The sequence below is a fragment of the Melanerpes formicivorus genome, unplaced genomic scaffold (assembly GCF_026170545.1).
Source record: "Melanerpes formicivorus ecotype bairdi unplaced genomic scaffold, bMelFor1.0.p_v2 SCAF_13, whole genome shotgun sequence".
NCBI classification, from domain to species: Eukaryota; Metazoa; Chordata; class Aves; order Piciformes; family Picidae; genus Melanerpes; species Melanerpes formicivorus.
The window spans coordinates 16168108-16186672 of record NW_027142365.1 but is presented as its reverse complement, the minus strand read 5'-3'; the positions used below and the strand labels follow the sequence as shown (position 1 = coordinate 16186672).

The following is an 18565-nucleotide window of genomic DNA, read 5'->3' as shown; positions in this document are numbered from 1 at the left end:
TAATCTCCATCCCCTGGGAAATTCTGCTCCTGCAGGGGTTTTCCTACCTCTATTCAGTATTGTTATCATTGAGAGGATCTCATCCCTTAGTTTCTTTACCAAGAATGCCCTGGGGAAATCCAAGGGAACCGTAACTGCTGGCTGTCACATGTCTGTTCTCTCACTGAGCTGGGAAATGGAAATGCACTTCCTGCTTCTGCTTTCCTCAACCCATACGGTCGTGTGTGCCAGGCTCTCCATGCAACATTTCATTGTGAACTTCACAGGACCACATTTGGATTTTTTCTGCTTGCCCAACACATCCACATGCAAGGAGTCAAGAGTCCTGCTGGGGACTGACATGTCTTGCTTTCTGAAGCTGGGGGAAAGTGTTTATGGTTCTTATTTTAGCTCCATCAGCAAGAGAAAATTGCAAGCGGTAGTGCCTCTGTGGCTGAATTTGTGGTTCATTGAAAACTGTGGCAGTGCCCACGAGATGAGGAGAGAAAATAATGTCTGATTTAAAATTTCAGCTGTTGGCTGCAGCTGCAGCTTTCAGAAAGCTTTTCAGCCTGGTTTCTGCCCCATTTTCTCCTAACTTCCTTTTACTGCGAAAGGAAGCTCTGTTGCCCCATTTGGACACTCCGTGAGCTAGGTTCTTTGTCAGGCAAGTAAGTTTGACTTCAAATGTCACAGCTTTGAGCATAGGTGTTACCAAATGTACTTCATTTAAGAAGGGGCTGAAGATACAAACAATTCTAATCAGTATTTTTTAGTCTGCATGTGTAGCAGTTAATCCTGTTTTTAAGGAACACAGAAGGTGAATGAGTTAAGCTGTCTGCAAGTGGCTGAGGTTTTGTGTTTTAAGGAGATGTCACTCCCTCCATGAGCTAATAGCCTCAGAATTCACAGTTACCTACCATCTATCAAATAAAGCTGCTATATTCCTTCAGCTGGGGACAACTTCTGCAAGATGAAGGGGAATTAGTCTTTAACCAAATAAAGAATACCTGTGGCATGGCAGTCCCATGCTGATGAAGACAGCTGGGCAACTGAAAACATGCTACCTTTCAACAGCTAAGGCTTTATTCATGTCTTGGAAACCCTCCTGAGATTCGCATGGAGCCATGAAGAAAAGGTATTTAGTGCTGATTTGCAAAGCACTGCCACAGTTTTTAATGCCTGTGACTAACATCAAGCGCAGTGTAAGACAGTGTTGAAAAAGGACCTCACGCTGCCCAGGAGGCCCAGTGTTGCCTTGTCCTCCAGAGGAATATTTCCCAGACTCTTAAAGTCAGAAGACCACCCAGTCTTTCCCTTGCAGGGTGGGGAAAACAAACAAATTACCTTCTTTGATGGTTGGGCAAAGAAAGTGATTGATAATTACTGCCTGTGGCATTCCACACGCCCCCAGCCCCAGTTGTGGGATTCAGCCTGTATTTTCTGGCTGTGTTTAGGCACTTCTTTAGAATCACAGGATCATAGAATCCTTTTGGTTAGAAAAGACCTCTAAGAACATTGAGTCCAACAGTCAACCTGAAACTACCATGGGCATTATTAATCCATGTCACAGAGTGCCATGTCTACATGTTTTTGGAACACCTCCAGGGATGGTGACTCCACCACCTCCCTGGGCAGCCTGTTCCAATGCCTCCCCATTCTTGCAGGAAAGAAATCTTTCCTGATATGCAATCTAGGAAAACTATTCAGATTCAATTGGTGTCCAGTTCTGGGCCCCTCAATTAAAGAAGGACATTGAGACTCTTGAACATGTCCAGAGAAGGGCAAGGAGGATGGGGAGAGGCCTTGAGCACAGCTCTACGAGGATAGGCTGAGGGAGCTGGGGTTGTTTAGCCTGGAGAAGAGGAGGCTCAGGGGAGACCTTCTTGCTCTCTACAACTACCTGAAGGGAGGTTGTAGCCAGGTAGGCATTGGTCTCTTCTCCCAGGCAACCAGCACCAGAACAAGAGGACACAGCCTCAAGCTATGCTGGGGAAGTTTAGAATCGAGGTGAGGAGAAAGTTCTTCCCAGAGAGAGTTGTTAGCCATTGGAATGTGCTGCTCAGGGAGGTGATGGAGTCACCATCCCTGGAGGTGTTCAAGAGGGGATTCGATGTGGCACTTGGTGCCATGGTCTAGTAGTCATGAGGTCTGTGGTGACAGATTGGACTTGATGATCTTTGAGGTCTTTTCCAACCTTATTGATTCTATGATTCTATGATTTAGGTGTTTCAAGTGATGTCAGACCCATAAAGCCCTCTGTCCTCATTTCCATTGTGCAGACTACCTTCTGCTCTTAGGTTTACTCCCATAGCCCTGGACAGAGGAGAGCTCTGGATAGAGCTTCTCTACCAGGATCCAGTTATTCTTCTCTGAGCTCTTACAGCAAGACTCCTTGCCAAAAAGCAGACTAAAAGCATTGGCTGAATACTTCTCATTTCATCCTTCGCTTACCCAATGCCCCTTTCCAAGGGCATTCCTACATTACTCTCTGCTGTGAGAGAGGATTTATAGGACCTTCTAAAACTGAAGTGGGGGCTTATAAGTAATATTGTCACCTTGCCTCAAAGAGATTTTGATACTTCTTTCTTTCCAGTGCTTCACCCAGAATTTGCAGTGAGATGGGTGTTGGTCTCTTCTCCCTAGTGTCAGGTGATAGAATGAGAGGAAATGCCCTTAAATTGTGCCAGGGAGGTTTAGGATGGTGATGAGGAGTAATTTCTTTGCTGCAAGAGTGGTCAGGCAGTGGAACAGGCTGCCCAGGGAGGTGGTGGACTCACCATCACTGAAGGTGTTCAAGTACCATGTGCACATGGCCCTTTGTGACATGGCTTAATGGCCATGGTGGTGTTGGGTTGATGGCTGGGCTTGAAGATCTTACCAATTATGGCGGGTTGAAATCACCCCCCAACTAATCTGGAGAAAACTACCCCCAGAATAAAATTGCCAGAGCAGCTCAGTTTGGGATGGAAGCATATGAAGCTCTATTTACAAGCAAACTCCCATCTAGAAATATGCAATGCAGTGAATATGTACAAAATATACAATATTTGTACACTATAGATATATACACAATGTATATATATATAGATATAGATAGATAGATAGATATAATGTATAAACAACACAGAACCTCCTCAGAACCCCTGGATGGATCCAGGGGACCCTTCATCTCCTCCCCTACTCCCTACCTCCTTCTTGTTACCTCACACAGTAGTTAAAACAGAGATACCCCAGGCAAGGCCAGGGAAGAGAGAAAGAGGGGAAAGCTGCAAGCAGAAGCGACAGAAGAAGAGAGAAAGAACTGTTTATGCCTCTGCTCTGTATCCCCATTGTCAATCCAATGAATTATATAGACCTCATCATTATTTTCCTTTTGCATCCAGTGGTAGTTTATGTTCAGTCCTTGCAGTCAGGGACTAGGCTAGAGTTCCCCCTCCAAACTGCAACAGAGATCTTTTCCAACTGACACATTTCTGTGATTCTGTTTGCAAAGCCACGTTATGCCAGGTGAGGCATGAGAGCTGGTAGTTACAGTGGTGACTGCTGCAGGGTGGAGGATCATGGAAGCCCTGCTGCTGCTGGACATGATGTGCCTGAGCTGTCAGCTCCAACAGCCACCTCCATGGCCCTGCGTGCTGAAATGCCCTCAAATAACACTCCTGTAGCACTGGAGAGCAGCTCTTGATACCTTTAATCACTAAAGCACACTGCTTTATACTTTTGCAACCAGATCCTGCAGGGATCCATGAAACCAGCAACAGTCAGTCAGTGTTTCAGACGTTAATTCTGTTCTTCTGGCACTGTTACAAAGTTGGACCACTTTGAATCCAAACTCTTACCGGAGCTCTGATTGAGCAAATTCATCCAAAAGGGAACTTATCAAAACCAAAATGCTTTACACAGGGGAGAAATAGAATTTGAATGTAGAGCAGATGGACTTAAAAGTGACCTCCTCCCCTCCCTTTCTTCCACCTCCCTCAGAAACAATTCCCTGCACTGTTCCTTCCCACCCACATACTGCTTTTTATTTGATTAAACTCCAGTGATTGAAATTTCCGCTATGTAAGGCACATTTTCCTTCCACAGAGCTATTTATCTGGTACCTTACAAAACAGATGTTCGTATTTTCTATTCCTGTGCTTGCAGGCTGACCTCATCCCTTACCGTAGGTGATCCTCTGTGGCCAAGTGTGGTGTCTTGGCCAGGCTGGCAGGTGTGAGGAGGAGCTGTAGCGTGACAGGCCCTTCAGTTCTGGTGGCAAGGCACTGATATTAATGTCTGCTTGCTATGCTGGGATGACAGTGGAGAGGGGGTAAAAAGTCTGAAGTGACTTGAGCCAGAAATGTGCATCCTGCAATCATGTCCATTTAAATCACAGAATCATAGACTCAACCAGGTTGGAAAAGACCTCAGAGATCATCAAGTCCAACCTATTAGCTAATACCTAACACCTCCTGACAACTAAACCATGGCTCCAAGTGCCACATCCAAGCCTTTTTTGAACACCTCCAGGGAGGGGGACTCCACTGCCTCCCTGGGCAGCAGCTCTGTTTCACCTTACCTTGGGTATTAGGAAGGGAAGTTTTGGTGAAATGTGCCAAGAGTTAACTTTGTTGGGGTTGTTCCACATTAGAGAGGGAGGTAAAACCAATGGGTGAAAGACAAGAATCACCTCTTATTTGTTGGGTTTTGTTTGTTAGTTTGTTTGTTTTTTCCTCCCTTCTTATATGTTAGCATTTCTTTGTGCAGACCACAGCCCCTTGTCTTGGTTTGATGCTGGGCACACACAAGTGTTTACTGCTTTCAGACCTTCCAGGAGGAGGAAGGAAACAAGGCTAAAGCTTGCAAAAACAGGAAGTCTAACCTATTTAACGTGATGTAAGTGTCCAGGTGGGAGAGCTGTAAGCTTGAGCAAAATGACTTTTGGAGTGAATGAAGGATGCTCTGTTGCTTGGAGATGAGTAAGGCGCAGCACAGTGCTTGTTGGCAGGAGATGGGCTGGGGTACTGTATCCTTAATTGTACCTGAGGGCTGGGTGATGCCAAGTGACAGGTGATTATAGCTGCTCCCCAGAGCTCTAGCTGAAGGAAAGATGGTTGTATCTTCTGCCCAAATATCTCATATTCAGCCTCTTAGTGACTCTCCTTAATGGTTGTTTTAGTGATTAAGGTTGGTAGCAGCTCTTGGCACCACTCTCAGTCTCTGAACTTCGCTGAAGAGCTGAAACCTGTAGGTCTTGACAAATCTGTTATGGAGATGTGGAGAGAAGCTTATACTCAAGTTTTTGGTTTTGCTTCAGCTGGAGTGTTTCTGTTTCACTCCTTGGGCTACTTTTTCCTTGCAAGCATGAGAGCTCTTAACTGGACTGGAATGTACAAAGTCTAAATATTGAAAGTCTGTGGATTTTTTTAACAGGCAAAGCAATTTCATGATAAATAATCCCAGAGGTTTCATTAGACTGTTTGTTATCAGAACTTTTATACTCCAGTTCAGGTGTTTTCCTTTAAATTAACCACTGAATAGATGAACTACTATCATTGCCTTAGGAAAAGGACCCAGTTGATTGAAATCCCTTACTGAGCAGGTGAGACCAAAGGATGATAAAGCCTTCCTCCACATCTGAAATCTCTGATTCCTTGTTGTGCCATATCAGACAGCAGACAACTGCTTTTGAAATAGTATAAAAGCCCTTCCCTTCAGACCTACTCACGTGGATTCCTGTCAATAGACCTCAGAGATTTTTGTTCTTTTAGCTTGTGCAGGTGATTGGCTGCTGTGAGGTAACCTTTGATAATACCCTACCCGAACACAGGCCTTTGCTTTTAGACCTGTAGAATCGTTAAGGCTGGAAAAGCCCTCTTAAGATCATCAAATCCTACTGCCAACCCAACATCACCACGACAGCTAAACCATGGCCCACAGCACCATGGTTTTTGAACACTTCCAGAGATGGGGACTCCACTACCTCCCTGGGCAGCACATTCCAATGCTTGGCCAAAGGAGTGAATTCAATTTTAAGCACCGAGAGACCACAGTGAGGGCCACTGTGACCTTGCTGAGCACAAAGGACAGCAGAGACCTGCTCAGGTGGATTGCAGCAGTGAAGCTGCTGGCTGCTGTCCCCAGTAGAAAGCAGAGTTTCTCCACCCTCTGTGCTGGTTTTACATATATTTTTTTTGTTACTTTCTCCATCCCAAACCTGACCAGTTGGCAGCTAATGGCTACCCACAACTCCCTGGTGTGGAAGGGAAGTTTTCTGACCTGCTGGAGCATCCTCTTGATGCTGCACTCCTCCAGGGCAGGCCCAAGCAATCTCTGGCTGTGTAATGACTGGGAGAGGTGCTGCAGCATGACCCACTTGAGTGCTCTTAATTCCTTCCAGTCTTCTGCCTCACCATTCCATGTCCAATATTTCTTTTGTTTCTGGACTGTAGTAGGCTAGACAGTGTCAGGCTGGCTTCTGTAGAGAGCCTTCAAGATGTTTTTCTCAGTGGCTCCATGATTTCACATGGACACTGAGATAGGTCTTTAATTGCAGAATGCTTTTGCTGATTTAGCTATTACAAATTAACTTCCCTCTTTTTTTTCCTAGTTGTGAATAATTGCTACAGCCATGGAGTCATTGTTATATATATATATACTTTATAATGTTGATTAATTGAGAGCAGCCAATGTTCCTTAATGTTTCCTCTTCCACACATGCTAAACCCAGAAGTGTTTAAGCCGCTCTGGGACACTAATTTTAAACACAATTAAAACAACATAACCTGCTAGCAATTATTCTCTGTGCATTGTTTTGATATGGATGGGTCCGGATCTGAGCAGAGTAATTAAAAGGAAGCACTGTTATTGTTGATCCCACTGATAAACAAGCACTGATTGCATGCTGTGAACGGTTAATCAAGTTTATTTAACCTGTCCTTAGTGATTCATCCCAGTGACTGTGCTGGGGAGGTCTTCCTTTGAGCCTAACAGTAGAATGCTTCTGGCTGGCTCCAGTTTCTCAGCTGCCAAAGCAGTTTCACTAATTCTTTGAATCAGGCTTAGGTAACATCTTCAGGAATGGCATCATTACATACATTAATTGAATCCAGTTTGGGATCAAGGTCTTTTCCCTTTGAGACCTTGCTGTCCCGACTGTTGCCTGTCCAGAGCAGCAGCAGTGGTGGTTATGTTTCCCCTGAGGCTGCGCAGGCTCTTTGGTTTAGTTAGATTCGATGGGCAGTGACTGGCTGGAAAGCAGCCCTGAGGAGAGGGACTTGGGGGTGCTGGTAGAGGAGAAGCTCAACAGGAGCTCTCAGTGTGCACTTGCAGCCCAGGAGGCCAATCAGATCCTGGGCTGCATCAGGAGAAGTATGGCCAGCAGGGCAAGGGAGGTGATCCTCCCCCTCTGCTCAGCTCTGGGGAGACCCCACCTGGAGTACTGCCTCCAGTTCTGGAGCCCCTATTCCAAGAGGGATATGGAGGTGGTAGAAGGTGTCCAGAGAAGGGCCATGAGGATGAGCAGAGGGCTGGAGCACCTCTCCTATGAGGACAGACTGAAGGAGCTGGGGCTGTTCAGTCTGGAGAAGAGAAGGCTCCCAGGTGACCTAATTGTGGCCTTCCAGTACCTGAAGGGGGCTACAAAAGGCTGGGGAGGGACTTCTCAGGATCTCAGGTAGTGATGGGACTAGGGGGAATGGAATGAAGCTGGAGGTGGGGAGATTCAGGCTAGATGTGAGGAGGAGGTTCTTCCCCATGAGAGTGGTGAAGCCCTGGAATGGGTTGTCCAGGGAGGTGGTTGAGTCCCCGTCCCTGGAGGTGTTTAAGCCCAGGCTGGCTGAGGCTCTGGCCAGCCTGCTGTAGTGTAGGGTGTCCCTGCCCATGGCAGGGGGGTTGGAACTAGATGATCCTTGTGGTCCCTTCCAACCCTGACTGATTCTATGATTCTATGATTCAAAGTGTGCCACATTTAGTCTTACCTTTTGCCAACGCTCTTTAATTCCTCTGAAAGACTACTTCTGAAGCTGCAAAAGTTCTCCTATGGTGACACCCAGTTTTCAAGTCACAGGGTCCAGAATCAAACAGGCAATCTCTCTTAGATCATCTCTGCATTTTGGAGGTCTGTGTTGCTCAGGCCCCTTAGCAGCATCAGCAATACCATGCAATGTCATCCTCAACAGTGGGAGCATCTTGCTGTGGCCATAAAAAGCAGCAGTTCCAAAAGAAGGTTGTCACTGTCTCAAAGGACAGCTGGCTGCTCACTAGGACATGTCAGTGAGGGAGCCTGGAGACCAGCTCTCTGTTTTGTGCTCTTGGCTGTGCAAACTAATGGTGCTAGCTAATAGGAGAGATCTTTATTTTAATGAATTGAGTTTTAGTCTCAAAACTAATTTTCTAGGGTTTTTTCCCCACCCAGGAATGGAGGCAGAGCCTCCAAAGGCGGAATGCATTGATTTTGATCTTATTAAGGCTTTTAGTATAAACCATGCAGAGCTCCAGAGCTAACTTAGTTTTTTTACCAGGCTGCAATCCCACCTTCCTTTTACACATTTGTAGGCAAGCTTGTTTTATGCTTTCTGGATAAGGTTTCTGAGCTTCAGCCAAAGCAGTGTGACCAGCAGGATGAGGGAAGTGATTCTGCCCCTCTATTCTGTTCTTGTGAGACCCCACCTGGAGATGGACCCCACTGCCTCCAGCTCTGGTGCCCACAGCATACCAGGGATATGGAACTACTGGAGCAGGTCCAGAAGAGGATCATGAAGATGATCAAAGGTTTGGAGCACCTCCCCCACGGGGACAGGCTGCAAGAGTTGGAGCTGAAAGAAGAGAAGGCTCCGGGGCGACCTTAGAGCACCCTTCTGGTAACCGAAGGGGGGCAGCAGGAAAGCCAGGAAGGGACATTTTACAGGGGCTTGTAGTGATAGGATGGGAAGGAATGGATTGAAGCTTGAGGAGGGCAGATTTAGACTGAATGTTAGGAAGAAATTCTGTACAGTGAGGGTGGTGAGACACTGGAACAGGTTGCCCAGGGAGGTTGTGGATGCCCCCTCCCTGGTGATGTTCAAGGCCAGGTTGGCTGGGGGCCTTGAGCAACTTGGTCTAGTGGAAGGTGTCCCTGCCCATGGGACAATCTTTAAGGTCCCTTCCAAGCAAAAGCATTCTATGAATGTATGAAAAATGCCCTTAGTTCTCTAAGTCTCAGTTTCTCAGCCCTGTGTCCAGGTAATGTCTTGGTACAGCCTTCCTGTGGCTCCTCCAGGCAGCTGCCCTGGCTTCCTTTTCCCATCAGGGGTTTTGGAGTTTTTTTGGACGTCTCTTGAAACTGTTGGTGTTCATTGATCACTATTCCTATAAGAGCCCTCTTCTCCTGCCAGCTGGCTCTGCATGTAAGTTGCAAGAGGCTCATCATGCTCGTCCAGAGTCTGGAAAGTGTCAGTGTTAACTGCACATTCCTCCACGTCACAAAAGGCAACATCAGATAGATGGGATGGCTGGCCATCACTTCTCCTAAAATAGTCCACAATCAGAATGAGCAGGAGCAGCCCCTGGCCAGTAAAAACATTAATCTGAATACATATACTGCAGGCAACTATAGGAGTATTCTGCTGGGAGCACTGTTCTGCAGACCTTAAATAGCATTTTGAATGTTTAGGTTGTATTTTCATCTTTTCTGTGCCAGATTCCTGGGAGCTCTGCCAGACTCCAAGGCCATATAGAATTAATTGTGAAGAAGGAAAATAAATATTTCTGAAGTGCTAGAGAGTATGTCTGTCTGCTCTAATGAACCATAGTTTTGTTCATTTATCAATCATGCATTGTGATTTCCTCAAATGGTGGTTCTGTCTGGAAGGGGGAGGGTCGGGCCATGAGCAGAGCCATTCTCCTTGAGCTTCTCTATTGAATTTGCATATACACAAAACATTTCTGCATTCAAGAATCTAAGTAGCTAGGATGACATTTCTGCCAGATAGAGACATGGAAGTAAGAGAAGGGGAATTTCCCTAGGCTGTCTGGACTGGGTAGTGGAGAGGTCATTGCAAGCAATTTAGCTGATGTTATATTGAAGTCACAGTTGAAGAAAAGTTGGAAGATCAGATTGTGCTAGGCCTGTTTCAAAAGACATCCAAGATACTGACTGTTATCTGGTGTTGCAGTATGAGGTTGATTTAAATGAGAAATTGCATATTTTTATTGGTATCTCAGTTATGCTTTGTTCTTAACCTAATTCAGAAGTTGTGTGTGGATAAACTTTCTGGTCTTGATGCTGTAACTCAACACTCAGTCTGCTCCACCATTTCTGGCTCTGAGTTATGATTTTGATAGACTAATTTAGTCTGATATTTTCCACTAAATCAACACATGTGGCATCTGTTGGAATCTGTGGGATTTGATCTCGTCCTTCTCAGCCACATTACTTTTTGCCTCCACAGCCTGGTGGATCTATTGATGCTTATGCAGGATTCCAGGCTCTGATCTGCCAAAAGAGAATTAGTGCTATGTTTCTATATACTTTGCTACTGAGGCTGCAAAATCCCTCTTAACCGAAGTCACTGCTTACATACTGCTACCATTCATTTTTATTGGCTACACTAAAGTTGAATTCTTCTATCTTGATTTCCAACACCACCCCCCCCCCCCAAAACCATTCTCTGAGCAGCTTGAAAGAATTCAACAGAAAACAAAACCTCAAAGCTCTTTATATAATGAATTACTTTTAAACTAGAGGCTCAAAAAGACAGAGGAGCATTTATCAGGAATGTTTGTGGGCTTGGTGGTTACGAGCTTAAAAAAATATTCTGTGGAAAGGCTTTTGTCCCATGACAGAGATTTAAAAGGCTACGGATTCGGATTCCAGCAGAGACTCAGGCCTGTAATCATGTTTGCAACGTTCCCTTTCATACGGCTGCCTGGCTGCAGCGGGAAGCGAGCCGGCTAGGGGCGAGCCGGCAGCAAAGCCATCACCTGTTGGGGCCCAGGGCTCGGGGGGCGCGTCCGGCCGCTGCCCGCTGCCCGCCGCTGCGGTGAGGAGCCCGGGCATGCGGGGCGCTTAGCGGGGGCTTGGCACGGCCAAAAGGAAGAGGTTTTTTTGCCTTTCTCTTCCCCGAGCCTGGCGCTGACAGTCCGAGCGCTGAGCCTTCCAAGTTGGAGCGAGGAGCCTGTGCCGTAGGCAGGGACAATGGAGGAAAAGGAAAGCCAGAAACTTGAGCTGTGCCTGGCTTGCTCCACAGACAGCAGGCAGATGAAGGGTAAGTAAAGAGAATCAGGCAAAGATGGAGTTACATTTACACGTGCCCCTCGGTGCCGATTTGTGTGACTGGAGGCGGAATGCGTTGGGGAGGAAAGGAAAAAGGCATGTGTGTCTTGTGGGCTGCCTGTGCTAATGGCTCTGCAGATTTCCCTCATGCACCGACTTCATGAGGGTAACTTTCTCTTCAAAGAGGTTTCTGTCTGAGCTTGAAAGTAGGGAGCATGCCGAGTGTTGCTGTCACAGCTGGCAGGACGCTGCCCGGCGTGCAGGGCGCTGCTCCTGTGAGGGGGGAGGCATTGTTTAGTGAGTGTCCCCGTCCCTTCTCATGCTCGCTGTGCTTCACCTAGGGCAGGGAAACAGCTTTTCTTCCCTGACAGTGGATTTGAGCTCATCTGTTCCGCAGGATGGCTGTTGCGAGAGGGGAGATTCACGGCAGACTGTCACAGAGTTAGTTTACTTTGTGCGAAACCGGTTGGGTTTGTTTTGGAGTGGAGCCAGGCGCTGGTGAGCGTGGTTTTCACGGTGGGTCAGCTGTGGTGGGCTTCTACACTCACTGCTGCACTCCGTATTTTGTCTAAAAGTGAATGAAAACCATTTCCTGGTGAATTCTATGCCGGCTGTTCCACGTGGAGCATAGCATTCAGGTAGCATGACAAACACATCATCTAATCTTTAGCTATCCAAGTATTTGTGAAGCACCTGTGACCATTCCCAGTTTCTGTGTCTTGTGTTCCTTAGAGGCACTTCAGACAAGGTTGTGCTGCTGTGCTTCTGTGAATTAAATAGTGCCTGGGTGGGGGTACACGTGGGTTTAAAAATCCCAGACAACAAAATAGTGCCTAGAGAGAACTTAGGAGAGAAAACAACAACAACAACAAACTTCTTTAGAAAGCAATTTTTAACTCTTTTCCCCCCCTTGGGGCTCATTAATTGCTTGATACTCTTTGAAATAATTAAGTATTTAAAATGGGCAATGCAAAGTCACATACATCTGTCTGTAAATGTTTATGTTTAGTGGGATGGAAATCATCACTTCAATGATGTGTCTTAATAGAAGGATGGGGGAGGAAGCCTTCAGTAACATGTTTCTACTGGAGGAAGCGACCTGAGATACAGGTGGAGGTAGAAAAAGAGAGGCCTGACCAGGCAGACTCTGTGAATGCCACAACATTTTGCATGCTGAAAGCTCATAACCAAATGTAGTACTTTGGCCCCATAAGCTAAATTTGCATTTGAAAGTTCCTTGTAAAGAGAGCACATTTAATGACAGTGGGATAAACTGGAAGGATTCCAAATCATCTCAGCTTTACTGCTAGCATAAATCTAACGGAGGTGGCTTTGACTCACGCTGTTAAAACTGTATTCTGTTTTAAACTCTCAGTAGTCAATGTAGTTGGTTGGCTTCAGGGCTCAGTTTCACAGTATCAGGATGGGTCAAGTCCATACATGGTCCTTTCTGAAAGGGCTCTGATAATGTTCCTCTCTCCTGGCACCTGGCTTGCAAAACAGGACTATTAAAACCTCCACAACATTCAAAGTAATGAAGCAAAGTGAATGTCCTGACCTTTGCAGACTTGATGGAGGGGGTGACTTAGAAGAATTGCATATCAGGACACGGTGAAGAACTTTTCTTTCCTTTTTATTTTTAACATTTTCTCTTTTTGATTTCTTTTTCTTTTTAACATTTTCTCTTTTTGATTTCTTTTCCTTTTCTTTTCTTTTCTTTTCTTTTCTTTTCTTTTCTTTTCTTTTCTTTTCTTTTCTTTTCTTTTCTTTTCTTTTCTTTTCTTTTCTTTTCTTTTCTTTTCTTTTCTTTTCTTTTCTTTTCTTTTCTTTTCTTTTCTTTTCTTTTCTTTTCTTTTCCTTGTTTGTTTTGGGGTCGGGTTTTGTGTGTGTGTCTTTCCCTTCTTTCTTTCCCTTCTTTCTTTCCCTTCTTTCTTTCCCTTCTTTCTTTCTTTCCCTTCTTTCTTTCTTTCCCTTCTTTCTTTCTTTCCCTTCTTTCTTTCTTTCCCTTCTTTCTTTCTTTCCCTTCTTTCTTTCTTTCCCTTCTTTCTTTCTTTCCCTTCTTTCTTTCCCTTCTTTCTTTCCCTTCTTTCTTTCCCTTCTTTCTTTCCCTTCTTTCTTTCCCTTCTTTCTTTCCCTTCTTTCTTTCCCTTCTTTCTTTCCCTTCTTTCTTTCCCTTCTTTCTTTCCCTTCTTTCTTTCCCTTCTTTCTTTCCCTTCTTTCTTTCTTTCCCTTCTTTCTTTCTTTCCCTTCTTTCTTTCTTTCCCTTCTTTCTTTCTTTCCCTTCTTTCTTTCTTTCCCTTCTTTCTTTCTTTCCCTTCTTTCTTTCTTTCCCTTCTTTCTTTCTTTCCCTTCTTTCTTTCTTTCCCTTCTTTCTTTCCCTTCTTTCTTTCCCTTCTTTCTTTCCCTTCTTTCTTTCCCTTCTTTCTTTCCCTTCTTTCTTTCCCTTCTTTCTTTCCCTTCTTTCTTTCCCTTCTTTCTTTCCCTTCTTTCTTTCCCTTCTTTCTTTCCCTTCTTTCTTTCCCTTCTTTCTTTCCCTTCTTTCTTTCCCTTCTTTCTTTCCCTTCTTTCTTTCCCTTCTTTCTTTCCCTTCTTTCTTTCCCTTCTTTCTTTCCCTTCTTTCTTTCCCTTCTTTCTTTCCCTTCTTTCTTTCCCTTCTTTCTTTCCCTTCTTTCTTTCCCTTCTTTCTTTCCCTTCTTTCTTTCCCTTCTTTCTTTCCCTTCTTTCTTTCCCTTCTTTCTTTCCCTTCTTTCTTTCCCTTCTTTCTTTCCCTTCTTTCTTTCCCTTCTTTCTTTCCCTTCTTTCTTTCCCTTCTTTCTTTCCCTTCTTTCTTTCCCTTCTTTCTTTCCCTTCTTTCTTTCCCTTCTTTCTTTCCCTTCTTTCTTTCCCTTCTTTCTTTCCCTTCTTTCTTTCCCTTCTTTCTTTCCCTTCTTTCTTTCCCTTCTTTCTTTCCCTTCTTTCTTTCCCTTCTTTCTTTCCCTTCTTTCTTTCCCTTCTTTCTTTCCCTTCTTTCTTTCCCTTCTTTCTTTCCCTTCTTTCTTTCCCTTCTTTCTTTCCCTTCTTTCTTTCCCTTCTTTCTTTCCCTTCTTTCTTTCCCTTCTTTCTTTCCCTTCTTTCTTTCCCTTCTTTCTTTCCCTTCTTTCTTTCCCTTCTTTCTTTCCCTTCTTTCTTTCCCTTCTTTCTTTCCCTTCTTTCTTTCCCTTCTTTCTTTCCCTTCTTTCTTTCCCTTCTTTCTTTCCCTTCTTTCTTTCCCTTCTTTCTTTCCCTTCTTTCTTTCCCTTCTTTCTTTCCCTTCTTTCTTTCCCTTCTTTCTTTCCCTTCATTTTGTTTTTCTATTTTCTTTTAATCTTCTTATCAATTACACTACAATCTTCCTGATACTCCTGGGCATACTGCTTCCAGGCTGCAGAGCTGGGCTTTTCTGTAGCTGTATCTTCTGTGGTAATGGGTGATGTTAAGAAATCTTGAAATGTGTTTTCAGATTGGAGAAGCAACTCAACTGTAAGGTTGACTCAAGCCTTTGATAACCAGAGCCCCTCCCCTGTCAATCAGCAAGCCCTGCTGTTTGTTGCCCTCTAGACTTGCTACTTTATTGAGCAGAGGGAGGGAGGGAGGGAGACAAACTTATCTCACACCTCTGTGTTTTCCCTTGGCTTCTCTTACCTCTTTTCCAAGGAGGGTACTTGCATAATTCATCCTCTTTTGCTACCCTTTGCTCCCTTCTGGGAACCATCACATGATCCTTCACACATTTCACAGTTATCTGTGGGGATTGATTTTATAGGTCTATTATCTTCAGTTGAAAGATATGGAAAGTTTGTCCACACTATTATTGAGCAACTCCAGGATCCAGAAAACCTCTCTCTGTTTCTCCTCCCTCTAGCACTGTGGCTGACACAGTAGTTGTGGAAGTTTATGTGTCCCAGGCTACACAGGGAGTGGGTTTCACCATCCCAGCTTTCAACCCTGCCATCAAAGTCAGTTGTCCCTATGTAGGAAGTGGTCAAGGAAGACTTTTTCAGCAGTTACTAGGGGGAAAACCAAATTCAAACACGACAGAGAGTTTGGTTTGCAAAGGGAGGTCACGCACTGCTGTGTGCTGTAATGCTGCTGAATGCCCAGGTCAGCTCGCTGGCAAGGCTAGCAATTAGTTTGCATAGTTTGCATTCCTTTCTTTTCACTGGTATTTATACAGTATTTTCCAAATATATGAAAGAAAAATAAGAGAAGTTGTTGGTCTTTCTGATATAGCATAAGAAAAATGTTATTTTTGATTCCTTCTCAAGGTTTCACTCAATAACAAATAGTGGTAAAACACTTGAATTCCTGTGTCTCTTTATATTCCAAATAATCAGCTTGCTCTTAAACCATTGAAATGATTGAATTGCAGAGTAGGTAAAGGCTTTGCATGAGAGAGTTAGGACCCCAAAATCCACGTTCATGGTCTCTCAGCTGTGTTTTCCAGTGCAGGTTTGCCTGCCTTCTTGAGAAAGTGCCTGCCAGCAGTTCAGTGATTGAAGCTGCTGCTGTGACCATACTTTCAGGGCTTATACCAAATTGCTGCACTCAGTCACCCACCCTCACGCTGACTCCTTTGAGCTCTAAGGAAATCCCTTATTTATGTCTGCTGCCTTTGTTCCAACAGCCTCGGGGATATAGCCTCCAGGCTCTTGGTGCAACAAATTAAAGAGGGTAAATTCTAGCAAGCTTCATCCTCCATCTTTTTGCTCCTGGTAAAATCCATTTAAATGACTGTGCAGCCTTCAGACTCCATTTTGACTGAGTGTATCTAGAGTGGCCATGCTTACCTCTTGCAAGCAGAACTCTTCTTTTTGCCACTTTTCTCAAACAAGCTGGGTGCACCTGGTGGTTGGTGCTCTGAATTTGCAGTAATCAGTGAGGCTGGAGATGTTTTAATGGAGTTCTGCTTGGGAAAGTTGAGTCTGTGGAAGTGTGCTTTGGCTAGGGGGTTGGACTAGATGATCTCTCAAGGTCCCTTCCAGCCCCTAACATTCTGTGATATACATGTGAGGCTGCTGCTCTGAGAGTTTAACAAGAAGGTCATAGAAGGTGCTGTGGAGAAGTGGTGGGGTCACCATCCCTGGGGGTGTATAAAAACGTGTGGACCTGGCACCTCAGGACGTGGTTTAATGGCCATGGTGGTGGTGGGTTGCTGGTTGGACTTTATCTTAGATGTCTTTCCCAACCTTAATGATGATATAATTCTGTCATTTTTCAGTCTGTGTGAGAGTAAAACTTCCCCATGAACCAAACCCATTTCCAAAGTCATGTCTGGATCTGTGCTCATCAAGCATGGTGCCACCTGCAGTCTTGGCTCCCATGTCCAGTTTTGCTTTCAGGATAGGTTTCTATGAATGGAAATGAAAGGGTGCTGTTGAAATTTTGGAGTCCTTGAGCATTAATAGGAAGCTTACAGAAACATGCAAGTCTTTGAAGACCTTCCAGGGCCCAGTCCTTGTGAAATCCGAGGGAATTGGTTCCCTGTGTGAATTGGTGGGACGTCACACCAGCAGTGGCTCCACAGAGAGAGAGAAAGGATTTTCATTTTATAACACTTCATTAGCAGGGTTTGACATTAGGTGGGAGTTGGCAGGTAACTGACAGCATATACCAGAAAGCTGAAGAATCCTCCACGTACATTCCTGAGGCAAGTGGTAGGCAGAGTGTCAACCTGGCTGAATGGTAAAAAGAAGCGAGTGGGAGCCTGTTTCCAAACAGCAGTGCTGTATAAATGGCAGCACATGAGGGGGATGGTTGCTTGCATGACTAAGGGCTCTGAAATGGAAAGTGTTAGGGGGAGAGAAATAGAAATGTGTTGAAAACACCTAGAGGATATAACTTCCTGCTCCTGTGCAGGTGATGCAAAGGGTTAAGGCTCACAGGCATCTGAGCCCGTCCAGGAAAGATGGGAAAGGCCACACCAGATTTGGAGTGGCCCTTTCAGTACTTCTGATTTTCTTTTTCTTTTTTTTGCCTCCCTTTGCTGACAAAGGAGTGAGGGAGTGTTCAAAGGTATTGGGTAACAAGGCTCCAGACAACACTTTTTCAAGCACCAAAGGCTTCATGTTACCCAGTTACCTGAAGATAAGCCAGCACTTAGGTACCCTCAGTGTCTGCTTATCTCTTTAGAGTTGTCATCATGGTCTTTGGTCTTACAGTTGTAAAATCTCTCTGAGGGTTTTTTTTTTCATTGTCTATCACACTTTTATGCTCTTTCTTAAGAAATTCTTTGCTGAAAAAAGTGATGTAGTATTTTCCAGTCTGCTGTCCCGAGACGTATAAAATCCAAGGGAGATCCATGAAATCTAAAACCAGACCCCAGTCAGAAATAAGGGGGGGTGGGTGGGGAGAAGCCTCCAAAACTCTCTTATTATTTTGTAGGTGTTTCAAAGCATGTTGGAAACACACTGAGGAAGAGATTAAGGAGTTCAGATCTCCTCATCAAAGGAGGTTTATCAGTTGCTGTCTTTTGGATCCTGGTTATGGGGCCGTTAAGTGTACTGGAGCCTATTGAAGAACTCTGTTTCTTCTGGTGGCAAGCATGTAGATTTTAAAGGTCAGGGAATAAGGGCCCTGTCAGACCTTCTTTTCAAGTCAGTGTAGTTCAAGAAGATACGAAAGGAACTTCTTCTTCAATGATGCTCACTTTCCTCTGAAGCAGTGCTGTGGCTTTGTGTGTTAAAAGTACTTCTAGTCCTGTGCATGGCTTAGAGAAGTGATTCTTTGCAGGCCACTTCTTCCAAGATGTACATGCCTAATGATGCAGAGCATAGAATCATAGCATCACAGAACTGTCAGGTTAGGAAGGGACATCAAGGATCATCTGGTTCCAATCCCACTGCCATGGGCAGGGACACCTCACACTCGATCTGGTTACTCACAGCCACATCCAGCCTGGCCTTAAAAACCTCCAGGGATGAGGCTTCCACCACCTTCCTGGGCAACCTGTGCCAGTGTCTCACCACCCTCATGGGGAAGAACATCTTCCTAACATCCAATCTGAATCTACCCATTTCTAGTTTTGTTCCATTCCTCCCAGTCCTATCACTCCCTGACACCCTCAAAAGTCCCTCCTTAGCTTTCTTGTAGCCCCCTTCAGATACTGAAAGGCCATAATAAGGTCTCCTCAGAGCCTTCTCTTCTCCAGACTGAACAGCCCCAACTCTCTCAGTCTGTCCTCATAGCAGAGCAGCTCCAGCCCTCTGCTCATCCTTGTGGCCCTTCTCTGGACACCTTCCAGCACCTCCAGATCCTTCCTGTAATAGAGGCTCCAGAACTGGATGTAGTACTCCAGATGGGGTCTCATCAGAGCGGAGCAGAGGGGGAGAA

The 18565-nt window shown here is 45.0% G+C and overlaps 1 protein-coding gene across 13 annotated transcripts in view; it reads left to right on the top strand.

The window, feature by feature from the left end:
- Positions 1-18565, top strand: part of KIAA1217 (KIAA1217 ortholog) — a 484815-nt gene that overhangs the window by 243554 nt on the left and 222696 nt on the right. For 3 of the 13 annotated variants that reach the window (XM_068146327.1, XM_068146316.1, XM_068146314.1), the window contains exon 1: positions 11058-11210. The exons of the other annotated variants lie outside the window; for them this stretch is intronic. In XM_068146327.1, coding sequence (XP_068002428.1) covers positions 11141-11210 — 70 coding nt within the window. In that variant the 5' untranslated portion in view covers positions 11058-11140. Of the gene's footprint in view, positions 1-11057; positions 11211-18565 lie in introns of those variants that run through there. 13 annotated transcript variants of the gene reach the window in all.